At 35.2% G+C, this 25,420-nt stretch overlaps 1 protein-coding gene and 1 pseudogene across 1 annotated transcript; one reads left to right on the top strand and one right to left on the bottom strand.

The window, feature by feature from the left end:
- Positions 1–4,251: 4,251 nt before the first annotated feature.
- Positions 4,252–4,996, bottom strand: LOC116026946 (annotated as a pseudogene).
- A 19,877-nt stretch (positions 4,997–24,873) lies between these two features.
- Positions 24,874–25,329, top strand: LOC116026945 (polygalacturonase-1 non-catalytic subunit beta-like). Its single transcript, XM_031268372.1, has one exon. It carries the CDS (start codon positions 24,874–24,876, stop codon positions 25,327–25,329), a length of 456 nt encoding a protein of 151 aa, XP_031124232.1.
- Positions 25,330–25,420: the final 91 nt, after the last annotated feature.

Here is a 25,420-nt window from a genome sequence, read left to right as displayed (position 1 = left end):
AAACTAGGGGGCTCCCCTAGCCACTCTACAGCCCCTAATAGCACCCTCTGCCTGAGCATTCTGTAATAGCAACGAAAGTCCTTCTGCACAAATGATAAACAAATATGGAGACAGAGGGTCTCCCTGACGTAACCCACGAGAAGGAACAACACTACCAGTAGGGGCACCATTAACCAGGAAACTATAGGAGACCGTTGAGACACACAGCATAATCAACTCAATCCACCTGGGTGCAAACCCCAAAGTCTCCATCATTCTTCGTAGGAAGGGCCACTCCATACGGTCATAAGCTTTTGCCATATCCAACTTCAAAGCTCCCCAACCAACTAAACCACACTGCTTTCTATTGAGATAATGACCTATCTCAGCAGCAACCAAGATATTATCAGTGATGAGCCTATCGGGAATAAAAGCACTTTGAGACTCGGATATGACCTTGTCTAACAAAGGTTTCATTCGATTGGCTAAGATCTTTGCCATTATCTTGTACACCACATTACACAGAGCAATTGGGCGCAAATCTGCCACAGTTTCAGGGTCCTTTTTCTTGGGGATTAGAACAACATTTGTTGCATTAAGGCCTTCCGGGAAAGAACAAGTATGCAAGCAATTAATGACAAACTCAGACACATCCCCTCCTACCACATCCCAACAGTGCTGGTAGAACCCTAGGTTCATCCCATCTGGTCCAGGAGCCTTATCTGGGAACATCGAGAACAAGGCCTCCTTAACCTCAACAGTCTCAAACGGCCGTAGCAGCAATTCATTATCAGATTGGGTCACACGAGGCAGAATAGTATTGAAAAAGAACTCCTCTAATACTGACCCAGATGAATGGAAAATATGACTGAAATAATTCAATACAAGAGGCTCCACCTCAACCCATATACCCGCATCATTCTTTAACTTGGTAAGGGAATTTTTCTTTCTACGAGCAGAGGCATACCTGTGATAGAACTTTGTGTTCGCATCAGCTCCCTTGAGCCAGTGTTGCTTTGCTCGCTGCCTCCAAAACGTGTCCTCCTGGGCCTCGAGACGTGTCAACTGATTCTCCAACCTTTGGAACTCAGCTAAGGATTCCGGATCACGAAGACCCCTTAGCCTGCACTGAGACTTCCGTAGGAGTTTCAGCTGTCGACCAAAATTGTGGAACTGGTCACCACCCCACCTCTAAAGCCTCTCACCACAGAGCTGCAGGCAATTCATCAACCCACTTGCCCTACTATCCTGCCATGCATGTTCCACCACCCCCCTGCACCCCTCATCTTGCAGCCAAGCCATCTCAAACTTGAAGCTTCTACGGAAAATCCCACGCCTCACTACATTTTCAGACAACCTTAGGAACAAGGCGGAATGATCAGAAGAGCGAGTCAGAATATATTCGACAATAGCTCCCTCCTGCAGTCCTCTCCAACCGTCATTAGTTAGGACTTTATCCAACCTCTCCTCCATCCAATCCGCAGTGCCCTTACCTCTCTCCCATGTAAATTGGTAACCCCGCAAAGGCAATTGAGACAGCCCACAGTCATCCAATGCCTCCCCAAAGCCGCGAAGGAGAGCATCCGGATGGGGATTACCTCTCCTCTTTTCATGTTGAAACAGGAGATCATTGAAATCCCCTATGACGACCCATGGCAAGTTCGAAGCAGTAGATAAAGAACGAAGTAAGGCCCACGACTCAGCCCTTCTGTGACGCTCTGGGTATCCATAAAAACACGTCATACGCCAAGGGGTAGAATTAGATATAGTGACTTCCACATCAATATGATACTTAGAGAAACAAAGCAACCTAGCCGTACAATTCCTCCTCCAGAAGAGTGCTAAACCTCCACTCAGACCAACACTATCCACGTAAAAAAGTCCATCAAAACCAAGCTTTACTCGTAAATGTTCGGCATGAACTCGAGCAACCTTAGTCTCCATAAGAAAAAGAAAATCAAGCTTCTTAGAGGACACTAAGTCCACAGCTTCGCGAACTGTTCGTGGATTGCCTAAGCCACGACAGTTCCAGCTAACAGCACTCATGATGATGGGCGGGACTGGGCACCAGATCCCGCCTTGAACAAGTTTTTTGACACGTCTGTCATCGCCACATCGCCACCACTGCTACCCCCTGTGCGTCGACCGCCTGGACTGGGTGCCTCACGGCGGCGTTTCGAAACCGCCACCACTCCCCTCTCTGTCTCACGCTGCGAGTCTGGAACAGCTACCATCTCGCCACCACGACTCACTCCCGCAACGTCACCAGCCCCTCCACCTGCCGACGTTGGACCCGTGATAAGAACCAACCATGGATCACCTACGGCCCTTGGGCCCCTTCGCCCTCATCCTGCTCGCATGTCAGCCCCGTAGGGGTACTGCTCCGGAGATAATAGCGACTCCCGAGCACCTAAACAGAACTTGAATGAGTGCCCGAGCATACCGCAGAAGAAGCAATAGGTTTGTAGCCTCTCATATTTGAACACCACCCAACACCATGACTTGTCTCATTTGATCAGCTTCATACGTCTCTTCAATGGGCGGTCAACCGGGATAGCAACTCTGATTCTGTAAAAGGTCCTCCATGGAGCCCCTACAAATCTGTCGTCGCATTGGATAAAAGAGCCAAGAAAATTGCCTACCTGCTCCAACACAACATCTGAAGTATACCCAACAGGGAGCTCGTGAACTTGCACCCACATATCAATAGAATTCAGAGGTACGTCTCCGGGGAGGATACCGTCACGTACCTATCTACAAACCAACGTGTTGTTTTCAAACGACCAAGGTCCCTCGTCAAGCACATACTCCATATCAGATTTGTGAAAAAACACGAACATAAACAAGTTTGGTTGAACTTCAGATATCTGGACTCCCTTAACCGGACGCCAAACAGAAGCCATAACCTGCCGCATGAACTCTACCTTTACAAGCTTGTTGGTCAAGAAACGGCCGACCACAACCCAGGTAACCTCCGCCCCTACCTCACCAACCGTATCTCCAATCGGTTCGAATTCAAGGGCTTCGTTTTCAAGAACCATATCCGCCCAACGTGCGGACAAACCTACCACCTCGTCTCCAACCTGTTGCGTCGCCATGCAAAGAACGTAAGCCAAACAGACGAACAACTGCCTCTGCAACGGAACTATCAGCGTGGAAAACGTTGAAAAACAGAAGAAACCGACGATATCAATCGGAGGAAAACACCGAAAAAAGAGAAACCCTAGACAAAAGCAAGGGAGAGAGCCGAAAACCCTAGACTTGCTAGAGAGAGAATTACAGTTCTATTAATTATTAATCTAATTTATTTATTTTCATTTTTACACATAATATTCATAATCTCAATAGGCATTTATTAAAACCCAATATTTGGTTAGCTTATAAATACGATTAGAAATAATTTAACATTAAATGAATAATTAATGAATGTATTCCATAAAGACGACTGAATTCTTTCGGAATTGTGTTATAAGAAAAGAAGTGAAAAATTAATAAACTAATAAAAGTAAAACAATTTTAGGGTATGCAGTGTTTGGTTTATTGGTTTAGACACTTAGAATGAGAATCAAAATCATAGTTAGTGTTTGGTTGATTACTTTTTAAAACACAATTATGAGATTTGGTTACCTCTTCAATTAAAAACTTAATTCTCTAATTAAAAACAGGGATCATTCCATCGTATTAGTAGTATTTTTTTTTTTTGAAAACACGTATTAGTAGTATGATTTTTAAGTTTGGATTAGTGTTTTTAGATTTTTATTTTGATGTTTTGTTTATATTGGTGCTTTATTAGATGTCATTATATTATGATCAATTGTCATTTTTTATTTTTGTATTTTAAAACATTTATTACTATTATAGGATTATACATAAGCAATCATCAATATTGATAATTATTCGAACTCCATCCTACCACCAAACATGTAAAATACTTTCACCAAAATCCATTAACATCACAAGTATGTGATCCCCATTCCGATTCTGATTCCACCAAACACACCCTTTTTTGGTGTGTTGATTTGTCTTTTGTGATAAACGTACACTGAAGTGAGAATTGAAGGAAGAAAGTTGGAATTGACAACTAAAAAAGTACATCTCCGAAGTCGGAAGTGCTTATTCTGAAAAACGGAAATTATTATAGTACTTGAAAGCTAAGAAAATAAAGGATCGAACTATACTAGAAAGCTTGAAATTACTTGTAAGAAATTAAAGTAAAGGACTAGAAAGCATGAAATTAGTTCAAAGAAACTAATGGATAGGACTGCTTCTGATCTAGGACTCCTGGTGATCACTGGAGCGCGAGGACGATGAGGAAGCCGGAGCCAGATTCAAATCGGCTCTCTCTGCGGCGAAGAAATCATGGAATGCAACTCGGCTGCTGCTGTGGCTCCTCTCGCCGTTCCTGCCGCCCGTCTTCTTTAGGAAGATGCGGCAAAGCACCCAATTTGCCTGCACAAAAAATGAAAGGAAGATGTGGTTTTAGTACGTTTCATTTGGGGCAAACAGAGTACAAAAGATGGCGTCAAACCTGGGGCTGAGGGGCATCGGCCAGGCGATACTCGTGCATGATCCAATCAGTTTTAGAACCATTCGGAGCCTTTCCTTTGTAGAACACCAGGGTTTTCTTCATTCCAACAACGTGTTGGGCCTCTCCAGAAACGGCGATTTTCTTGTCCTTGCCGGTGGGTTTCCAGTAGCCAGATAAGGTGGCTCGGCTGCATCGCTGCCGTTTTTCAACTCTCTTATACTAAAAAAGTACCTCTCTCCATCTAAATCACCTGAATACAATAAACATGTTAAATTATACGTTTTTGTTTACAACAAAAACAAAGATCAGAAACCAACATAGTGTACCAGGCAAAACCCAAGGATCAGATTTGCAAACATTGTCAATCTCAAGAATGATATAGGCTGGCAAAGGAGAGTTGAAAACTTTCGGGTGTAGGTAATGCAAAACCAACTCTTTATCTGTGGGCTGGAAGCGAATTCCCGGAAACAACAAACTTAGATTATCCATCACAAAATGGGAGAGAGAAAGACTTGAGAATGCGTAAAGAGTAGAAGTATGGAGTGAATAGTCTCAAGTCTCAACCTCTCTATTTATAGAGCTTTAAAACACACACACACACACAAAATTATTGTGATCTTGAGATTGTTGTATTCCTAAAATTCAATTCTTCAAATATTTAGTATTATAATTGCATTCTGTAATTACTTTCAAATTATAGAGATTATTTTTATACTCTAAAACGTAAAGTAATTATTTAGTGACATTAAAGATCAAATTGATGACTTTAAAATATAATTAAGTAGTATACTATTAACACTTGCTAGAGTGATTCTACATTACTTTTTCGATATTTTTCTCCTTACATGTCAACTATAGGATTGACTTAACAAAAGTAATTTGGTTAATATAATGTGGGGCGAGTAAATTCACGGCATGCATTGAATAACAAGGGTTTTATTGTTAGGCTACGGGTGGACATTAGAAGGTATAAATTCAGATGCAAAAAATAACAATATTGAGGTGAAATTTACAAAATCAAGCCATTATAGAAACTAAGCGTACATGTAGTTTGGGAACATTGGGCAGGAAATAGAGGGGCATAATTTTTTTTCACTTATAATAATCTATTTATGATTTTATCTTCTTCTATGGTCATAATCTATTAATAATTTGGACAGTCCTTTAATATTTATAATTTTACTACTTTATTATTTCTAGAGTCCCATTAATTATTGATTTACTTTATTTCGTTCACTTATAATGCTCAAATTTATAAGTAATATTATATATAAATGATTTACAATTCATGAAATGAGTAATTATTGTATGTATTCCATAAAGAAGATTGAAATCTTTTGGATGAATGTTAAGATAGCATTTTCAATTTGATTCTGCTATAAGAAACGAAGTTAAAAATTAATAAAAGTAAGGGGATGAAATCGTGAGTCAATCTAATGTGGATTAATTTGGAGACATCAGCTAGTAGAAGTCCATGTTGCGATTTATTTGAGAATTATTATAAAAAGATCTATGAACCTTTAAATTTGTTTATTATTCAAACTTATGATATTGTGGCATCTTTGGAACGATGGAGTTCACATCCTATGGGTATGAACAAGTAAAAGGATGGAATTGTGTGTCAATCCAACGTGGGCTGAGTTTTTTTATTTGCATGTTTGACGCATGTATGACATATAAATGCATAAGAAATGTAGAAAATTAAGAATTTTCTTAATAGTTAGTACAAAGTTTTTAAGTGTAAGATTGTTTTTGTTGCTTAATTATTGACGTTAAAGTTTGTAAGCAGTTGTGCATATAGTCGGGGAATCTAAATATATATGTAGTTTGCTTCCAAATAAATCTAAAGTTTCATAATTTTACTGAATCAATTCATTTTATATTTGATTTAATTAAGGGAGTAAATTTATTATATTTAAAACACATAATTAAAGTTTTTATATTCAAACTTACGATAGTTGAGGACCTTTAGAACGATAGATTTCAGATTGTGTGGGTAAGTACCAGTAAAACGATAAAATGCTGAGTCAGTCCAACTTTTTATTTGCATGTTTGACGCGTGTATGATGTATAAGTGTGTAGGAAATCGAGAAAATGAATAATTATGTTAATACAATGTTTTCAAGTGTAAGACTATTTTGGTTGCTTAATTATTGACATTAAAGTTTTCGAGCAGTTGATCATAGCTAGTGGAGAATCTCTATCTATATTTATTTTGCTTCCAACAAATTTAAAATTTCATTATTTTTATTGTATTTGTTGTTTTTGTATCTGATTTAATTAATCAGTTTAAATTTAATTGAAATTTGAAAAAAATTTATTGTGATCTTGAGATTGTTGTATTTCTAAAATTCAATTCTTCAAATATTTAGTATTATAATTGCATTTTGTAATTACTTTCAAATTATAGAGATTATTTTTATCCTCTCAAACGTAAAGTAACTATTTAGTGACATTAAAGATCAATTTGATGATTTTAAAATATAATTAAAGAGTATATTATTAACACTTGCTAGAGTGCCAAAGGCTTTGTGGTTAAGTGGCATAGTTGTGATCCTCTTCAGTGAAAGGTCACAGGTTCAATCCCTAGTGGGGGGCGATGGCTTGTTGTGTTTGTGTAGGTTGAGGAAGTAAATGTATGAACAAGACTCCACATTGTAACAGAAAAAAAACACTTGGATTTTACATGACTTTTCTAATATTTTTCTCCTTACATGTCAATTATACAATTGACTTTTTTTTTTTTTTTGAAAATACAATTGACTTAATAAAAGTAATTTTTTTAATATAATGTGGGACAAGTAAATTCACGTATTGCATTGAATAACAAAGGTTTTATTGTTAGGCTACGGGTGAACATTAGAAGGTATAAATTCAGATGGGAAAAATAACAATATTTAGGTGAAATTTAAATACAATTGACTTAATAAAAGTAATTTTTTTAATATAATGTGGGGCGAGTAAATTCACGGCATGCATTGAATAACAAAGGTTTTATTGTTAGGCTACGGGTGAACATTAGAAGATATAAATTCTGATGCGAAAAATAACAATATTTAGGTGAAATTTACAAAATAAAGCTATTATAGAGATTATAGAGATTAAGCGTACATGTAGTTTGGGAACATTGGGGCCGAAAATAGAGGGGCATACCTTCTTTTTTTTTCGCTTATAATCTATTTTTGATTTTACACTTCTTTGTTAATAATCTATTAATAATTTCTACAGCCCTTTAATATTTATAATTTTACTACTTTATTATTTCTACTGTCATATTAATTATTAATTTACTTTATTTCTTTCACTTATAATGTTCATAATCTCATTAGGCATTTATTACAATACCCTATATTAGGTTTGTTTATAAATAATAATATAAATTATTTACCATTAATTAAATGAGTAATTAATGAATGTATTCCACAAAGACGACTCAAATCTTATGGAGGAATGTTAAGATAGTATTTTTTAATTTGGTTGCGTTATAAGAAAATACGAATTAATAAAATAATAAAAGTAAAATGATGAAGTGGTGAGTCAATCTAATGTTGGCTAAGACGTTTATTTTCATGTTTGATACGTGTATGTCGTATGAATGTTTAAGAATGTTGGAGTCATCAACTAGTAGAGACCGACCATACGATTTATCTCATCTGTCAATCCTACAATAATGAACGCTGAGAACCTTTTAACATTTTTATTCAAACTTATGATAGTGTGAGACCTTTGGAATGATAAATTTCACATTCAGTGTGGAAGGACAAGTAAACGGATGGAGTGGTGAGTTAATCTAACGTGCGCTAAGACGTTTATTTTGTATGTTTGACGTGTGTACGACTTATAAATGTGTCGGCAGTTGAAAAACTTAGGAATTGTCTGAGTACAATGCAAAGTTTTCAAGTGTAATACTATTTTGGTTGCTTAATTATTTAGATTAAAGTTTATTATTTACATTAAGGGTGCGTTTGAAAAGCAGGAAAATTACTTTTGGAAAATGTTTTCTGTAAAATGAGTTATTTTCCGGAAAATGAGTTCATTTTCCGTGTTTGGATGTACTCCGAAAAACTGTCTTTGAGTGTTTGGTTCATTTTCCGGAAAATGAGTAGAAATATATAATTATATATTTTTATGATTTTATTTAAAAAATAAAAATATATAAACTAATAATATTTATTTTAAATAAATTAATTAATTAATTAGAAATATTAAAAAAAAAAAAAAAAGAAAAGGGACAGCGGCTGCCCGGTTTCCGACGGAAACCAAAGCCGGCGGACTGGTTTTCGACGGAAACCAGTCCGCCGACTGAGGAGGGACGGCTTGTTCCGTCCCTCCTCGCTATGGAGCCTTGTTCCCATTTCTGGTCCGGAAGTCGTTTTCCGGAATTTTGCATTGATTTTCCGTGGTCAACGGAAAATGTTTTACGTTGACCACGTTTTCCTGCTGTTGCCAAACACACAAAGCCCGAAAAATGATTTATAGAAATCATTTTCCGGGCTTCCAAACACACCATAAAGTTTTCAAGCAGTTAAGCATGGTTATCTGGGGAATATCAATCTATGTTTAGTTTACTTCCAAACAAATCTAAAATTTCATTATTTTTATTGAATTAGCTCATTTTATATCTGATCTAGTTAATGAGATTAAATTTAATTTAAAGTCAAAATTAAAATTAGGAAAAAACTATTGTCATATTGAGATAGTTGTATTTCATAAATTCTGTTCTTAAAATATTTACTATTATAAATTCATTCTTTAATTTTTTCGTGCCATCAGGTAATTGAGACTCATATTGCGATTTAGCTCATCTATTAATCTTACAAAAAGGAAGCTTAATTGAGAACCTTTAAATTTTTTATTGAATCAGCTCATTTTATATCCGATGTTTGAAGCGTGTATGAAGTATGAATGTGTTGGAAATTGAGAAAATTAAGAATTGTTCTAATACAAAGTTTTCCAGTGTAAGATTGTTTTGGTTGCTTAATTATTGATGTTAATGTTTTTGAGCAATTGCGCATATATAGCTAGCGGGGAAATCTCCATCTATATTTAGTTTTCATCTAAACAAATAAAAATATCATTATTTTGTAATTGAATTAGCTCATTTTATATCAAATTTAATTAATGACATTAAATTTAATTAAAAGTGTAATTAATTTTTTTAATTCAACTAGTGCCGAACTCCCATCGTCTTCTAGTTGCTTTCTTGATTAGGCGTGCCAACACCGGCGCGACCCCGTCCCTAGCGCTTTTCAATTACTACTTCAATATTGGATGCTCCTCGGCCACCCTAGGCAAGGGGTTCGCGGGTTTCTTGGCCCGTTCTAATAGGAAGATTTTTCATGAGCCTAAGACATCCAACAAGAGTTGGAAACCCCAGTTTGTCTTTGTTTCTACCGGTCCCTCCCTTCCATTTCGTGTCTCTTGGGCGGGTTACGTTTTCAAGTATAAGGCCCTGGCGAGCTCGGCCCGGCTCGGAGCTCGGGCCCACTCGATAGCGGTTCTTACGGCAATCATATTGACGCTGCCGTGTTGGTGACAGAGGCGGCTTTGAGCGCTACCCTCCTCCTTCACCCCGGGCCGTGCATGGCCGACCCCAAGGCGGTCGACCTCGACGCCCCCGACTCGGAGTCCTCCGGTGTGGATTTTTCTTTGTGTTGATGCTTCCGTGGTTATGATTTGGTGATACTCATATATTTCGTGATTGGTTTGTAGATATGGTCGGTCGTCCCTTGTCCTATGAGGAGCTTGTGAACCGCGTGAAGTCGCGACCGGCTCACAAGCGGCAGAAGACGGGTGAGAGCAGCCACGTGCCCCCGCCGCCACCCTCAGGCCCGCCTACGTGATGAGTATAGTTGTGAGTGTAAAAAGAGGGTGTAAATGTCGTTCCGCTGAGCATTGGGGCTATGGCACGTATTGTGTGAATTGTTAAATTCTAGGCACTGAAATATTGGAATTCACTAGAATCCAAGCAAACTAAGATTAATGAATGGAAATAGAATAATGCAAATTAAATAAGGGATAAACTATATGATAAAATAGTGGGTCAGATTAGGGGTATTGCAATATTAATGCTCTAACAATCTCAAAATTAATGAAAAACAATTAACCAAGGGATTTATTGGCAATGCACTCAAGAATTCAAGTTAGCTACTTTCGTAATCAATAACAAGAATTAGGCTAAGATTGCCCCACTTTCGTGATGCATCAATCATAACCTTAAACACAAAAGCATTATAAGCCCCCAAATTACCCCTATTCTCATAGTAGGAAAAATTGGATTGAAATTGGTTAGGCTGAGTCTTTCACCCAACATTCGTTGTGATGAAATCATCTCCAAAACAAATCAATAAAAGCTGCGTATCAATTATCAATATATAAGAGGAAAATATAATCCAACTCAAACATAAACCCTAGGTAAACAATTATTTCCCTTTATGCAATAATCACAAATCTAGCATCAAGAATAGCAATAGGACCCTAATCCAAACCCAAAAGCTAACTACTCATGCATCATAAAAGTAAACAAAGCAAAACTATAATAAATCATCATAAATATTGCAAGGAATATAAAGGGAAGAGAAAACTTTACTGATAATGAACAACAATTCCAACTTTAATCCGTGATTCCAAGCTTGAGATTAAATAATCTAATATAAAACTAATCTAAACTATGCTAGGGAAATATAAAGAGAATGGGGAAAATGAACTAAAACTAACTACGGTTGGGAACTTTGTAAGGGAACCCCGTAAAATAGCAGAAAATTGTAGTATAAATAAGAGATAGATGGGCTTTGGCCCATGAGGCAGCTTCCAATTCTTATTCTTGTTTCTTTTGTGATTAGGTAATTTCCTTTTCTTCCAAAACTTGTCCAAAATGTTCCAAAATTCTTTTTTGCTGCTCCTTGTGGATAATTCAACCCTTGAGACAATATAACACACAAACAATTATCAATTTCACTAGGATAAAGAAAATAAGCATCAAAACAACTAAAATAAGGGGTGAATTATTGTACAAAATAGTAGATATCACTACGCGCCAGTCACTGAGCCGTGAGTCCACCCGGTCGACCTCGGCCTCGGCGTCCGTCGACCCTCCAGCGTTGGCGGCCGACCCCCCACCCCATGCACCCTCTTCCTCCGCGTCAGTGTGAGGGTGGGGTGACCCACTGAGATTCCTCCGACCGTGTCCCTTCTCGAAGGTGATCTGCCTTTGGCGACTGTTGCCCGTCGTCTCATCTCCCCCTGTGATTCAAAGATCCTCGAGGAGGGTTCCGGTCTCCGTCCCGCCTTTGAGGTAAGCATAAACAACACCTTTTCTCTTTGTGATTATATTTGATTAACTATTTTTTGTGCATGCTCCAACTTTCTTTGTAGTTACTCTTTCGCTAGACTCTCTTGGAGAGTAATCTGAGGGCCGCCCAGATCTTCTTGGAGGAGGAGAGGTAGAGGACTGCCGGCTTGAGCGAGGTGCTTGCGCTACGAGATCGGGAGCACCAAGCACGGGAGAAGGCTCAGGCTGATGAGGTCAAGAAGTATGATGAGGAGGCCAAGAAGTATGCTGCGGAGGCCAAGAAGTATGCCGGCGAGCTCAAGTCGTGCCAGGAGGCCCTCATCCTCGAGATCCCGCGCTACAGGGAGTCCGAGGTCTACCAGAGGGATGTTGAGAGCTACATTACCGCGCATAGAGAGGTTATTGTCACCGGATGGCTTGCTACCGAGGTCGTTCAGTAGCGTTTGGCCTCCGAGGGGGTGTTGATGTTTGATGTGGGCCAGTATACCATGCAGCGGGATTTATATGCTGCCTTTCGCCACCGAGATGCATCCTTTGATCCCGAGGCTTGGGGTCTACCGCTGGCTCTTGACAACCCTGATCCAACTGCTAGGGCCGAGTCTGCCCAGCCGGCGGATGCTGCCGCCGAGCTCCGGACATTGTCTGCACCTCAGTCAGCCGCCGCTTCGCCTACACAGTTCGCTGATGACCTTCCGGACCTCTCCCTTGGGCTCGGGACTACTGCTGCTGCTGCTCTTCCTTTGGATCAGATCCACATCCCCGAGGGTACGGATGACCTCCCACCGCTACTGAGGCCAGGATGACTTCCGACCCGCCTCGCGACTAGTGAGCTTTGCTTTTTATTTTGCTTTGATGATGTATGAGGGACATTTTGCATGTTGGCCCTTTCCATTATTATTTTGCTGATGTATGAGGGATTCCCCTTTCAATTATGTGTGTTACTAAATGAATATGTGAGGGACTTCAACATGGCCTTCCTCACCAAAATGGCGTGGCAGTTGTGGTCTAACCAAGATAAGCTCTAGGTACAAGCTATGAAGGATAAATACGTCAAACAGAGTGATTTTCTACAACTCATGACTTGCTCGAACGCTTGGTGGGGGTGGCGTAGTATCTTAAAAGGCAGAGACATCCTCACTAAAGGTCTAAAGTGGCGAGTGAGTGACGGTAAATCTATTAATTTCTGGAGAGATTGGTGGGTGGGTGACCGACCTCTAGCGGATGCTGTTCCAAATCGTGGCGTCTCCACTCCCGACCATATTACGGTGGATCAATTCATCACTCCTAGCAACACCTGGAACACCCAAGCCCTGAACAATGTCCTTTCTCCTAACTTAGTGGACAAGGTTCGGGCAATCGCTCTACCAACTTCTCTCAATCAGGTAGATCAGCTAACTTGGCCCCTTTCAAATTCTGGTTCAGTTTCGGTTACTTCGGCCTTTTCCTTTATTTCAGGGTATGATGAAGCGGAGGATTCTCATTCTTGGATTTGGAAGATCACCAGTGTCGAAAGAGTCAGATTGTTCATTTGGAAAGTGGCGGTAAATGGCCTTCTTACAAATGCTGAACGCTTCCGACGGGGCCTATCTCCAAATGCAGAATGTCCTAGATGCGGCGCACAAGAAGAATCCACTTATCACCTCTTTCGACAATGCGACTTTGCAAAAGAATGCTGGGAGGCAGCTTCAGCACCTGCGAGTTTTATGACAAGCTTCCACCTGCCTCTCATTGACTGGATGATGAAGGCCTACACGATGGCCACTACGGCTGATGGAAACAGATGGCACACGGCCTTCCCCTATCTCTTATGGAACATGTGGAAAGCTCGCAACAACCTTGTCTTCAATGGTACCCACGCCTTGGCGCATGACATCATTATCAAGACGAAGAGGGAAGCACAGGAGGCCCACAGAATTCTTCTCAAATACATGGGCCCCTTACACGCACGGCAAACATGGGTCCTTTGGTCTCCCCCGCATTTGAATTATGTTAAGATAAACTCAGACGGAGCAAGGAAATCTTCCACAGGCCTAGCCAGCGCTGGTGGTTTAATTCAGGACCATAGAGGGAGGTGGATCGTTGGTTTCACGGTGAATATCGATCACACCTCTAGCTTCGGATCTGAAGTTTGGGGTCTTTGAGAAGGCTTGATCGTTGCAATCCAACGCGGCTTCACCCATGTCATTGCGGAGTCCGATTCTGAGGCCTTGGTGAGCGTCATTGATAACAACCCAGATGACGGTAATCTGGATTCCACTTTAATCGCGGACTGTAAGGCCCTTATACCACACTTCCAGGAGTTTAGACTTCAACATATACTACGGGAAGGGAATCAGTGCGCCGACTTCCTCGCAAACCTCGGACAACAATCAGCTTGGGGCACGACTTTGCTTGAACAACCCCCTGACGGTTTGAGCACTCTTTTAGCTCGGGATGCTCAAGGGATAGCTTCATGTAGACGACATTAGCTTTATGGGATCCTCGGATCCCTTCCCCCACCAAAAAAAAAAAAAATGAATATGTGCGTTTCTGATTAATTCAAGGGGAAGACATTCTAACACAAGCTTGTGAAAAACGTTCAAAAAAAATTTAAGTTTTGAGTATTAGTTTAAATTATTGTTTAAATTTTTTTTAATCTCATTAACTAAATCAGGTATAAAATGAATCGATTCAATTAAAATAACGAAATTTTAAATTTGTTGGCAACAAACTAAATATAGATCAAGATTTCTCAGCTAGCTAGCTAATCTCAAACGCTCTAAAACTTTAACGTCAATAATTAAGAAACCAAAACACTCTTAAGCTTGAAACCTTTGTATTAAGACAATATATTCTTAAATTTCTCCATTTTCTACATATTCATACGCCGTACACGTGTCAATTAACATGATAAAATAAACGCCTTAACCCACATTAGATTGACTCACCATTCCATCCTTTTATTTGTCCTTACCGACAGAATGTGAAATCTATCATTCAAAGGGTTCCACACTATCATAACTTTGAATAAAAAATTTAAAGGTTCTTGAGTTCTTTTCTGTAGGAATGGTGTATGAGATAAATTGCAAAATGTGCATCTACTAGCTTATGACTCAAATTAATGAGCATTCATAAGTCAAACATGCAAAATAAAAGTCTTAGCCCACATTAGATTGATTCACCATTCCATCCTTTTACTTGTTCTTACCCACAAAGTGTAAAATTCATCATTCCAAGTGTCCCACACTATCATAAGTTTGAATAAAAAATTTCAAGGTTCTCAGCATTGCTTTTGTAAGATTGTTGGATGAGATAAATTGCAAGATATATCTTGCTATGGCTCCAAAATTCTTGCACATTCATACGTCGTACACGTGTCAAACATGCAAAATAAACGGCTTTGTGGAATACATTCATTAATTATTCATTTAATGGTAAATTATTTATAATCGTATTTATAAACTTGCCAAATATTGAGTATTGTAATAAATGCCTAATGAGATTATTAACATTATTACAAGTGTAAAAACAAATGAAGTACATTAATAATTAATAGGACGGTAGAAAAAATATTAAAATTATAATAGAGAGAAGGCTGTAAAATAATTAATAGATTATGAATAAAAAGAAATATAAAATCAGAAATAGATTTTAAGTGTACAAAAAAAAAAAGTGAGTATGTAAATAACTTACAAGAGAAAAGAAAAAAGAACGGTTAAATCGGACAAAATGTTGCAAGTGTACAAGGAAATAAACACAACATACAAACGAAGATTGTAACAAATTATACTAATACATTTTTTTTTTTTTTGATTCTTGTTAGAGCTTACTATCATTACTAGGGCATTTTAGACCAGGTATAATCCAAACAACTTTGGCGCTATACCAAGTGAATTTCATATCTAGATAAAATTTTAACATTTGATTTGCATTTGTATTTAAATATATCATTATTGAAAAATTAACTAAACGAGTCTTAAAAAAAAAAAAAAACGAGTCACTAATCAATATAAGTTTTGAGTTTTCATTTAAATTATTTAACAAGATTAATGAAATAGGCCGGAAAGTGCCTATGGCACACAGAAGGAAAAAAAGATAATAACATTATATGCTTTTTCTTTGGAACCTACTAAAGGAAAATTTACTTAAAGAATAGAGTGAACAAATGGATTCATGGAGTGAAATTTGCAAAGGCAAATACTTGTATGATATCTTCTCGCTGTGAGACGGGTCAAGATGAAAACGTAATACTTATACGCACAAATGTAATATTAATTAGGAATAAAACATTACTTATATGAGAAAATATAATAGATTTACATTTTGATTTAAAAGTATTACATTTTTCTTCAAAAGTATTATATTTTCCCTTATAGGTAACACACACTTGTCAACATTACTTATTAGGAAAAATGTACAGTAATACTTTTGATGGAAACTATAATACTTTTACATCAAAATGTAAAAATATTACATTTTTTTTCAAAAGTATTATATTTTTCCTTATAAGTAAAAAACATTTTATTTCTGATTAGTACAGAGTATTACATTTGCCCATATAAGTATGACATTTGCATGTTGATTCGACCCAACCCGATCCGTCTTACGGATAAAAATTCGTGAGACGTTCTGACACAAGTGTGACCCATTTGCATATAAAAAGACTTTAGCTGCACAAAAGAAAGTGATTGAATTGACATAATCCCATAGGTCTTAAATGACTACCGAAAAAGAAAAAATAATATCTTGCTTCTGTTTTCAAGTATGCATTGAGCATGTTGTGTCACCAAGGAGAAGAAAATCTCTTCCCCATGGTCCATGGGGCTATCCTTTTATACAGTACACTCTTGCATTGTGCAAAAAGGCATTACCCAATATCCACTATTTGCTGCCCATTTGTCCCAAACTTTTCCCAAAGGTTGAATCATCAACTCCAAGGACCTCTCACACCTCGTCTCGTTCTTTGTCTCAAACTATATATATGTTTGGTCTCTGATCTATAATAGTTTTATTTTGTAAAATTTACCTAAAATAATTTTTTTTATCCCTTCTGATTTCATACTTTCTAATGTTCACCTGCTACCTGACAATAAAACCTTTTTGTTATTCATTGCATGCCGTGAGTTGACTAATCCCATCCTATATTTAAACAAAAAAAGAATCTATTTATTGAGTCAATTATATACTAGCATGTCAGGAGGTAAATACTAGAAAAGTAATGTAACACCACTCTAGTAGGTGTTGATAGTATATATACTCTTAATTATATTTTAAAGTCATTAATTTGATCCATTATGTCACAAAAAATTGCTTTAAGTTGAAGATGATAAAATTAATCACTTTAGTTTGAAAAATATTGAAAGAATGCATTTATAATACTAGATATTTTAAGAATTGAATTTATGAAATACAACTATCTCAAGATCACAAGATTTGTTTTTGTAATTTTAAATTTGACTTTTAATTAAATTTAATCTTACTAATTAAATAAGATATAAAATGAGTTGATTAAAATTTTAAATTTGTTTCGAAGCAAACTAATTATAGATCAAGATTCCCCTGCTAGCAATGCTCAACCGTTCGAAAACTTTAACGTCAATAATTAAGCAACAAAATAGTCTTAAACTTGAAAACTTTGTATTAAGACAATTCTTAATTTTTTTTTTTCAATTTGCTATACATCTTACGTCGTACACGCATCAAACATACAAAATAAACAATTAAACATCTTAGCCCACGTTGCATTGACTCACCAATATTCCATTCTTTTACTTGTTCTTACCCACAGAATGTGAAATCCATTGTTCTAAGGGTCTTATACTTTCATAAGTTTGAACTAAAAAATAGAAAAAAGTGTCAAATAGGCTATCGAAATTTTACTATTCGTGTAATTAGGTCACCTAACAAAAAAAGTGTGAAACCGACGGTAGTAAAAAAAGGTCATTCGCATATAACTAAAAGTCCTTACTTTAGGCGTCAGTTTCTCAACAAGACAAACGCCTATCCTTTTTTAAAAATTTATTTCTCCCTACTACAGTAAATTTCAACCATATTCAACATAATTAAATTTAATCATCCACAAATAATCATTCAATCATGCAATAATATTCACAATATAATCTAAACTACAACACAATTCATGGAAAACATTTAGTACCAACTATAACACAGTGACTTAATCTCAAGTCATGCTTTTGAAAAGAACTTCAACTAAATCCATGACTAAGGTGAAGTTGCAGTATAACATGTTGTAAACGTACATATACCTGAAAATTCTCAGCTATTTTATTAATGTTCTTGGTAAATAGATTTAGGACTACCATGTTCAAGCAACCACATTGAAATGGATGTTTTTAGGAAACTTTAGAGTTGTAAAAAACGAAGAGATGTTTAAAGACAATGAACTACCTCTATTTGGCCAAGCACCTTGTACTCAGATGACATTTATATATGTATGTATATATATATGTATGTATATATATGTATGTATGTATTTATTAATTTATGTGTGAATGTATATCGATGCTTAATATTAAAAAAATAAATATATAAATATACACATATGTATATTTGATTATATAAATATTTATTTATTTTATATATGTTGTTGTTGTTGTTGTTGTTGTTGTTGTTATTATTATTATTATTATTTTATGAAGATTAGTTAAGAAGGGTAAAGTTGAAATAATTCAAGGTAATATTCAAAGTTGAGACATTACCGCCACATGTATCAGCTTTGAGATAATATAACATTACCAGCTAATTTTATTAGTTGAACCAAACAAGGAAATATAACATTATCAGACTCAAATTATATAGGTAATTTGAGATGACCTGAACCAAACACCCCGTAGTGTCATTGCAGTCCCCATTCAGAATTTGCAAATCTGTTAGGAGTACTATAAGAAAAAGTAAGGGTGCGTTTGGTTCGCACATGGGAATCGGAATCGGAATAGGTATCAAATACTTGGTAATGGTAATGGGTTTTGGTGAAAGTATTTAACATATTTGGTAATTGGGTGGAATGGGAATGATTATTAATAGTGAGGAAGAAAGGAGGAAGGGAGATGAAACCCTTATGTAATAAGGGTATGGATTTTGTCATTAATGGGGTATTCCAAACCCATAGTAGCATTCACAAAACCTTTCAACCAAACACAAACAATCACTTTCATACCCATTCCTTATGCCTAAACCCACCAACCAAACACACCCTAAGTAGTATAACGTCTTTTTTTTTTTTTTTTGCTTTAAAATAAAGGAATAGTGACTGCATTAATGTGTAATCTACCAGGTGCTTTAAAAAATGAGAGTGCAGAACAAACATAGAGATAACTGAATGAGTTCTTGAAATGTTTATTTATGGTAGCAAATCAGTACAAAGAATTCCTGAAATGTTTCAGCGGAATGAGTTCTTCTTCAAGTTCAACTGTGTATACCTGAAATACAATATTGAAGCAAAATTTGTGAAATGGCCAAGTTTTCTCAGATGCAGTTGTTACAAATACAAATGGAAAAAAGAAGCTGACATTGTATGACCATTACCATTATCAGAACTCATAACTCAAATAGATTCCTCATACTTGTTAGATAAAAATAGATTATTGATGATATGCACCATATTCCCTTTTTGCCGGTTTCTCAAACTATCATTTACGTGGTTATTGAAATAAAAAATAATTGGATTTGATAATATAAATGTAATATTAATTGAGCAATTATATTTTTCCATATGCTGATAGGGGATTAATTTGCTTGTTAAATGTTTTTTCTCTAATCAACTCCTTATTATTGTTATAACATTTTCATAAATATGTTGTACAACCAAATGTTCAATAAATTGAACTTATGAATTCATAAGAACAAAACCTAGATTAATACATGTGGAAACTTTTGGACTTAATGTTAGACCTACAATACAATTTGAAATGTATGAAGACAAATAAATCCATCAGCTTTAGTAAAGTATTTTAATGACTTTTTTCAAATTGATCACTCCTAGTGATTAAAATTTTCTTCAGCAAAATTAATGAAATGAACTTAATAATATACGCACTCATAATTGATTTGACCAACTAAATAATGAAGATATAAATCTCCACCATTAGTTGGGCATACTAAATAATCAATATTTGGTTCCAATTATAATCCAACTAAAGGATCGAAATAATTAATGAGGATATAACTCCCCACCATAGGTGGACATACTAAAATAATAAAATACACATTCCAAAATGAAGTTGGAATTTGGCTCAAAAGACACATTTTATTTTTTGAATCCAAAAGAGGTATATCATACCATGTAACTTACAATAGTTAGTCCAAATAACAAAGTAAGCTTCGTGCGTGAACAATTAATAAAGGTGGTTAAATTTTGGTAAGTAACTAAATACATGGTTTGCCAATGCAAACCATGAAATTAAACTTAGAATTATAATTGAACTAAATTTATAAATTCTAATAATTGTAATGAAATTATTACCTAGGAGGTTGAGGAATTTATTGTCATAAAACTTGTCTGTGGGTTAAAGTTTTAATTCTATTAAATCCAAGTAAACCATTATGATAATATTTTAATCTCAATTACTAAATAACAAAATAACAAAAAGAATCTAGAGACATAAAGCTTACCTGTGGGCTAAAGTTTTACTCAATTAGATCGAATTGAAATTTTATGATTAAACAATTATCAAATGAGTTGAAGAATCAAGTGACATAAAACTTGCATATAGGTTAAAACTTTAATTCAATTAGATTCATTACAACCATTATGATATAAAACTTAAGAAATCATGTTCATTTTCTTAATCCCTTTGGGAAAATTAAGAAATATGATCCAATGTTTACATCATAAAATTAAGCTTCATGATAGGGACGGAAATTATCTACAAATCAGCATAAAGTAAATAAAATTCTTTATTTCTATCATCACTAATAAACTACTAAACTACATTCCGATATATAATTGCATGTGGGCTAAATTATGATCATAGTTCAGTATTTCATCATAATTAATAATGCAAATATAACGAAATTTCATGTGAGCTAAATTCCATCATATTACAACAATTAATCACAATTGATATGTCTAAAACTTTATGCGATCCAACAACTCAATATATAATTTTAACTAATTAAGGATGTTTTGGCTACTTCTCAACTAATTAAAATTATAAGATCACTAGGCAATTATCATTGCCATCTTTACGTGATTTGAACTTTAGACAATTTTTAGTAAATTAAAGATGTTGTGGCTACTCTTTAATTAATCTAAAATTGTAATCACTGGGCAAAAGGGAAATGTAAAGTCTAACAAACAAACTATACTGGCATGTGATAGACAATTCCCAATTATACTCCCATGAAAGTTGGTCAAGACGAAGCTTTGTTAAATACCAACTCCTTAGACAGAGTAGCATTTCAAGGGGACTAGTAGAAACAAGGCTTTTAAGCTAGGGCCATGGAACTAGTATTCGTCCCCGGGAAACTTCCCCGGTTCATGTATTCTCACATTCAATGTATAGCAGTTTGAGAGTTCCAAATCAAAATAGAGGTTCACTCATGGTTTAGGCTTAAATTGGTGAACTAAATTAACGGACGAAACATGCTTAAATTCAAGCACTACCGCAACTAATTTTATGCATAAAGTTCAACTTAATAAGGAACTAAATCCACTCTCAAACTATGCTTTCTAAATGCATAATAAAATCACATAATTTAAAAATAAAATATAATGCTTAGACCAAATATGCATAAAATTAAATAGTAAACTCATATATCACAACTAAATTGCATAACTAAAAATAATTTTTCATTTGAGCAATAACATCAAAGTATATAATTAATATTCAAAACTAGTATAACTTCAAACCAAAAGAAATCAAAAATATTGTATGATAATGTAATAGATATATACTTTGATAGATTCAAAAACTATAAGCCCAAATGAAAATGTTTTAATTGCATAAAATTTGTGAGCAATAGGTTGAATTCACAAATTCAAAAAATATCAAGCTATAGTATATGTTATCGTTCGTGAATCAAAATCTCACAAACCCTAATTGCATAATGAAACTTAATATTATGTACTTAATGTGATAGAATGCATAAAAACAATCTAGAGAGTATGAAAAACACCAAATATATATTCAATTATTCATACTTCACTTAATGTGAGCAAAAACATTTAAGATCATAATTGAAATACTAAATAAATTATGTGATAGATATACAATAATTGCAATAGTCAGTTCCCTAAGAAAACATGTTTTTCCAAAATGTTGAACGGATTCATAATCACTCTCCAAAACTTAATTAATTAAAAGTATTATTAATGGCAAAATATTGTAAATAATCTAAAATAGCAATAAATAGCCATAATAATATTATTATGTTAACTTCGAGACTAAATATGAAAAAAAAAATGAAACCGTTTACCTTTAAAATGTTTTCGGATATAACTTTAAAATTTAATAAAACTTAAGTCCATAATTTTTTTTAAATATTTTTTTTTACTTAAACAATGCCACATAAATCAATTTGGAAACAATCAATGACTTAATACCATAAAAATAATGTTATCATTAATTAAAATATTAGTAGTAATAAGGAACATTATAATCACTATTAACGTTTAATAATAACAAACATAGTAATACATATCTTAATGTTTCCACATACTTAAAAATAAAATGTGACTATTTCAAAAAACGGTTAACAACTATAACAGTAATTACCAATAATAATAAATAGTAATTAATGATTTACGTACCTTAATGATGCAAACCGCATCTATCAATAGCACTAACCCAAGTGAATTACAACATGGATTAAAACTGATCTAGTACTGAAATAGATCCAAATCTAATATATATTATTACCAATGATGAAGACCATTAACAAACTATGGTAGTTAGTAATAATTATATTAAAATTTAATAAACTAGTTATATGTCAAATAAAAAAGCTATAATTATTATTAAAATATCAATCAATAATGGTAAGATCCATACTTTAATGACCCAAGATAGGTCCCAAATAGCTTGTCCAAAATAGGTTTAAAAATCCAAGAGACACAAAATTAAAATATGTCTAATATTAAAGGGAAACCAAACAAGTTATTTTAATAGGCCATAATGACTTAATTAAATTGGCCTACAGATCTAAAATTGAATGATATTTTATAATGAATTTATAAGTTAATAATATGTTAAATCCATCTTTAAAATTAAACATGCTTTTCTAGACGCATAATTATAACAATAAAATAATTATAAATGTACAAAGCATGATTGGATTATGCATATGAATATATATTAACCTATATATTCTAAATAAATTGCAATAGGTCAAGCAATTTAATGTACACCTCAATATTAAATTAAAATTCAATGAGAAAATTAAATACATAATATTTGCCTAAAGTTGAATGATAATTTAATAATAAAATTGAGGAGGAATTATATTTAACAATTGGCTATATGAACCCATAACTAATAACAACATCTCATATCGTCATATCTATGCATTTGATGAGTTTCATATACAAATTTTCAACTTTCATTATTTGCCTACCTCAAAAAGTTACATTCCTCAGTCTTTCAAAAATCATATCCAAAAACAAAAATGACAAAAAAAATTTTTCCGGCCAAGAAATCTTTGTACTCCATTCTTCTCGCGACCATGTAGTCTACAATGAGCTAATCAAATTATGAGACTCTGAACAGTGTCTTAGTCTAAGCACTTCCTCATCCTTACAAATACTAAGCACAATAAATGAAGACCGAAGACTATCAAGTTGCTCCTTCTTCACAATAACTCAAAATAACAAAGCCATTCTACTAAGACACTGAAGTTCAACTGGAACACAATCACCTCCCAACTAAACTGGAATACTCTCGATCCCATACAAGTATGGGAGCATCTCCACTATGATCAGCAACACGCAAGACCACCCTGTACCTCACAGTACCCTCTCCCCAAGACCGGAGACACTTAGAGCATACACTTGTAATAAATATGTAATATAAATAGGAATAAATCAACCTAATTATGTGAATTTTATCTATAAATTTATCTAAATATGTACATGATTAGAGATGATATTAAGCATACAAAATTTTAATTTCAATTTTGTGTGCTATAAAAATAGATACTTCACCAAATATATAAAAGTTTAACTATATTATTATATTGTACATTTTAACAATATTTCATTTTTTTCAATTTGTTTAAAAATTTAAATTCACAATAACAAAAATTTTTCCATGTCTTGCACGGGTATAACACTCGTATACGTAATAGAAGTAGATAATATATTGAGTTTTCTTCGGTAAATGAGTTCAAAAGAGAAAAACGAGAATCATATCCCTCTGTGGACGAACGATAGGACCGGCCCCTGAGTCCTCCACGTTGACGGCTGACTTCTTCCTTTAGTAAATTTTGTCCATACCTTTAATTTCTAACAAAAATAATATATTCTCCTGGTCGCAGGTTCATCTGGGATTGCAGGTATAAATAGGGAAGCCTGAAAGAACAGATTTAAGCAAAAGCAATACTGAAGATTTTACAGAGTGGTAAAGAGGCAAGTATGGCTTCTATATCGTTTTTCTTGTTCATTTTCCTCTCGCTTGTTGCTTCTAATGCTCTTTCTCCATCTTCGGTTGCTTTTGAACAATTCAAATTCTGGTCCAAGAATGTAGATAACAAGATGCCACACACTGTTTTTTCTAAACTATCCCCCCTCACCGACCTCGAAACAAAAGCAATATCTCCATTAGTATCGTCCAATCCCGAACTATGCAGAAAAGCTAATTTGATTTGTACAACCGCTGTAAGGCCAATTGCTTGCATTATCTATACCAACCACAACTATCCCAATGATAATGTTACCTTCCCTATTGAAGAAGGGTCTTTCTTTAGACTTTCGGTCCTGAAAAACCGCAACAAAGTAACTCAGCCTGAACTCGACAACAAATTCCCTAACCGTGCTTTTTTACCTCGTCAAATAGCCACAACTATTCGACTTAGCGAGAGCTAGTTGCAAAGGATATTTCCCACCGCACTTTCCATTCCATCCACCAAGGCCTCTGTGGACATGAGCCTTCACCATTGTGATGCTTCCAGAGTTAAGGGAGAAAGGCGTACTTGTGCAAAGATCCTAGAGGACATGATTGAGTTCTCTAGGGATACTTTAGGCTGCAAACATATGGTGGCATTGGCATCGCAGAATACAAAAGGCCTGGGGAATCGAGTTGTCACGATTAGGAATGTTCTTAAACCTTACAATAAGACCGAAAAGATAGTTGCATGTCATGAGGTGTTTTTCCCCTTTGCCGCGTATTATTGTCATATGTTGCCTTTAACACAAGTATATGCGGTGGAAGTGATTAGTCCAAAGAAAAGTGGTACAATCAATAATCTCTTTGCAATTTGTCATATGGACAGGACACCGAACCACATGGCCTTCAAACTACTCAAGACATCTCCCGGGAAAGGAGAGGTGTGCCACTGGATAGGCGAAATGGACCTTCTCTGGGTGAGTTACGACTAGATGGGCAAAAGCAAAAGAGAATCCATGTTATATCAAATGTTTTAGCGTACCAAATAAACCATGTAAACATGGATATGCATTGCAGTTAATT

The sequence above is a fragment of the Ipomoea triloba genome, chromosome 8 (genome assembly GCF_003576645.1).
Source record: "Ipomoea triloba cultivar NCNSP0323 chromosome 8, ASM357664v1".
NCBI classification, from domain to species: Eukaryota; Viridiplantae; Streptophyta; class Magnoliopsida; order Solanales; family Convolvulaceae; genus Ipomoea; species Ipomoea triloba.
Note: the sequence above shows the minus strand (reverse complement) of the source record. Positions and strands in the feature narration are given on the sequence as shown.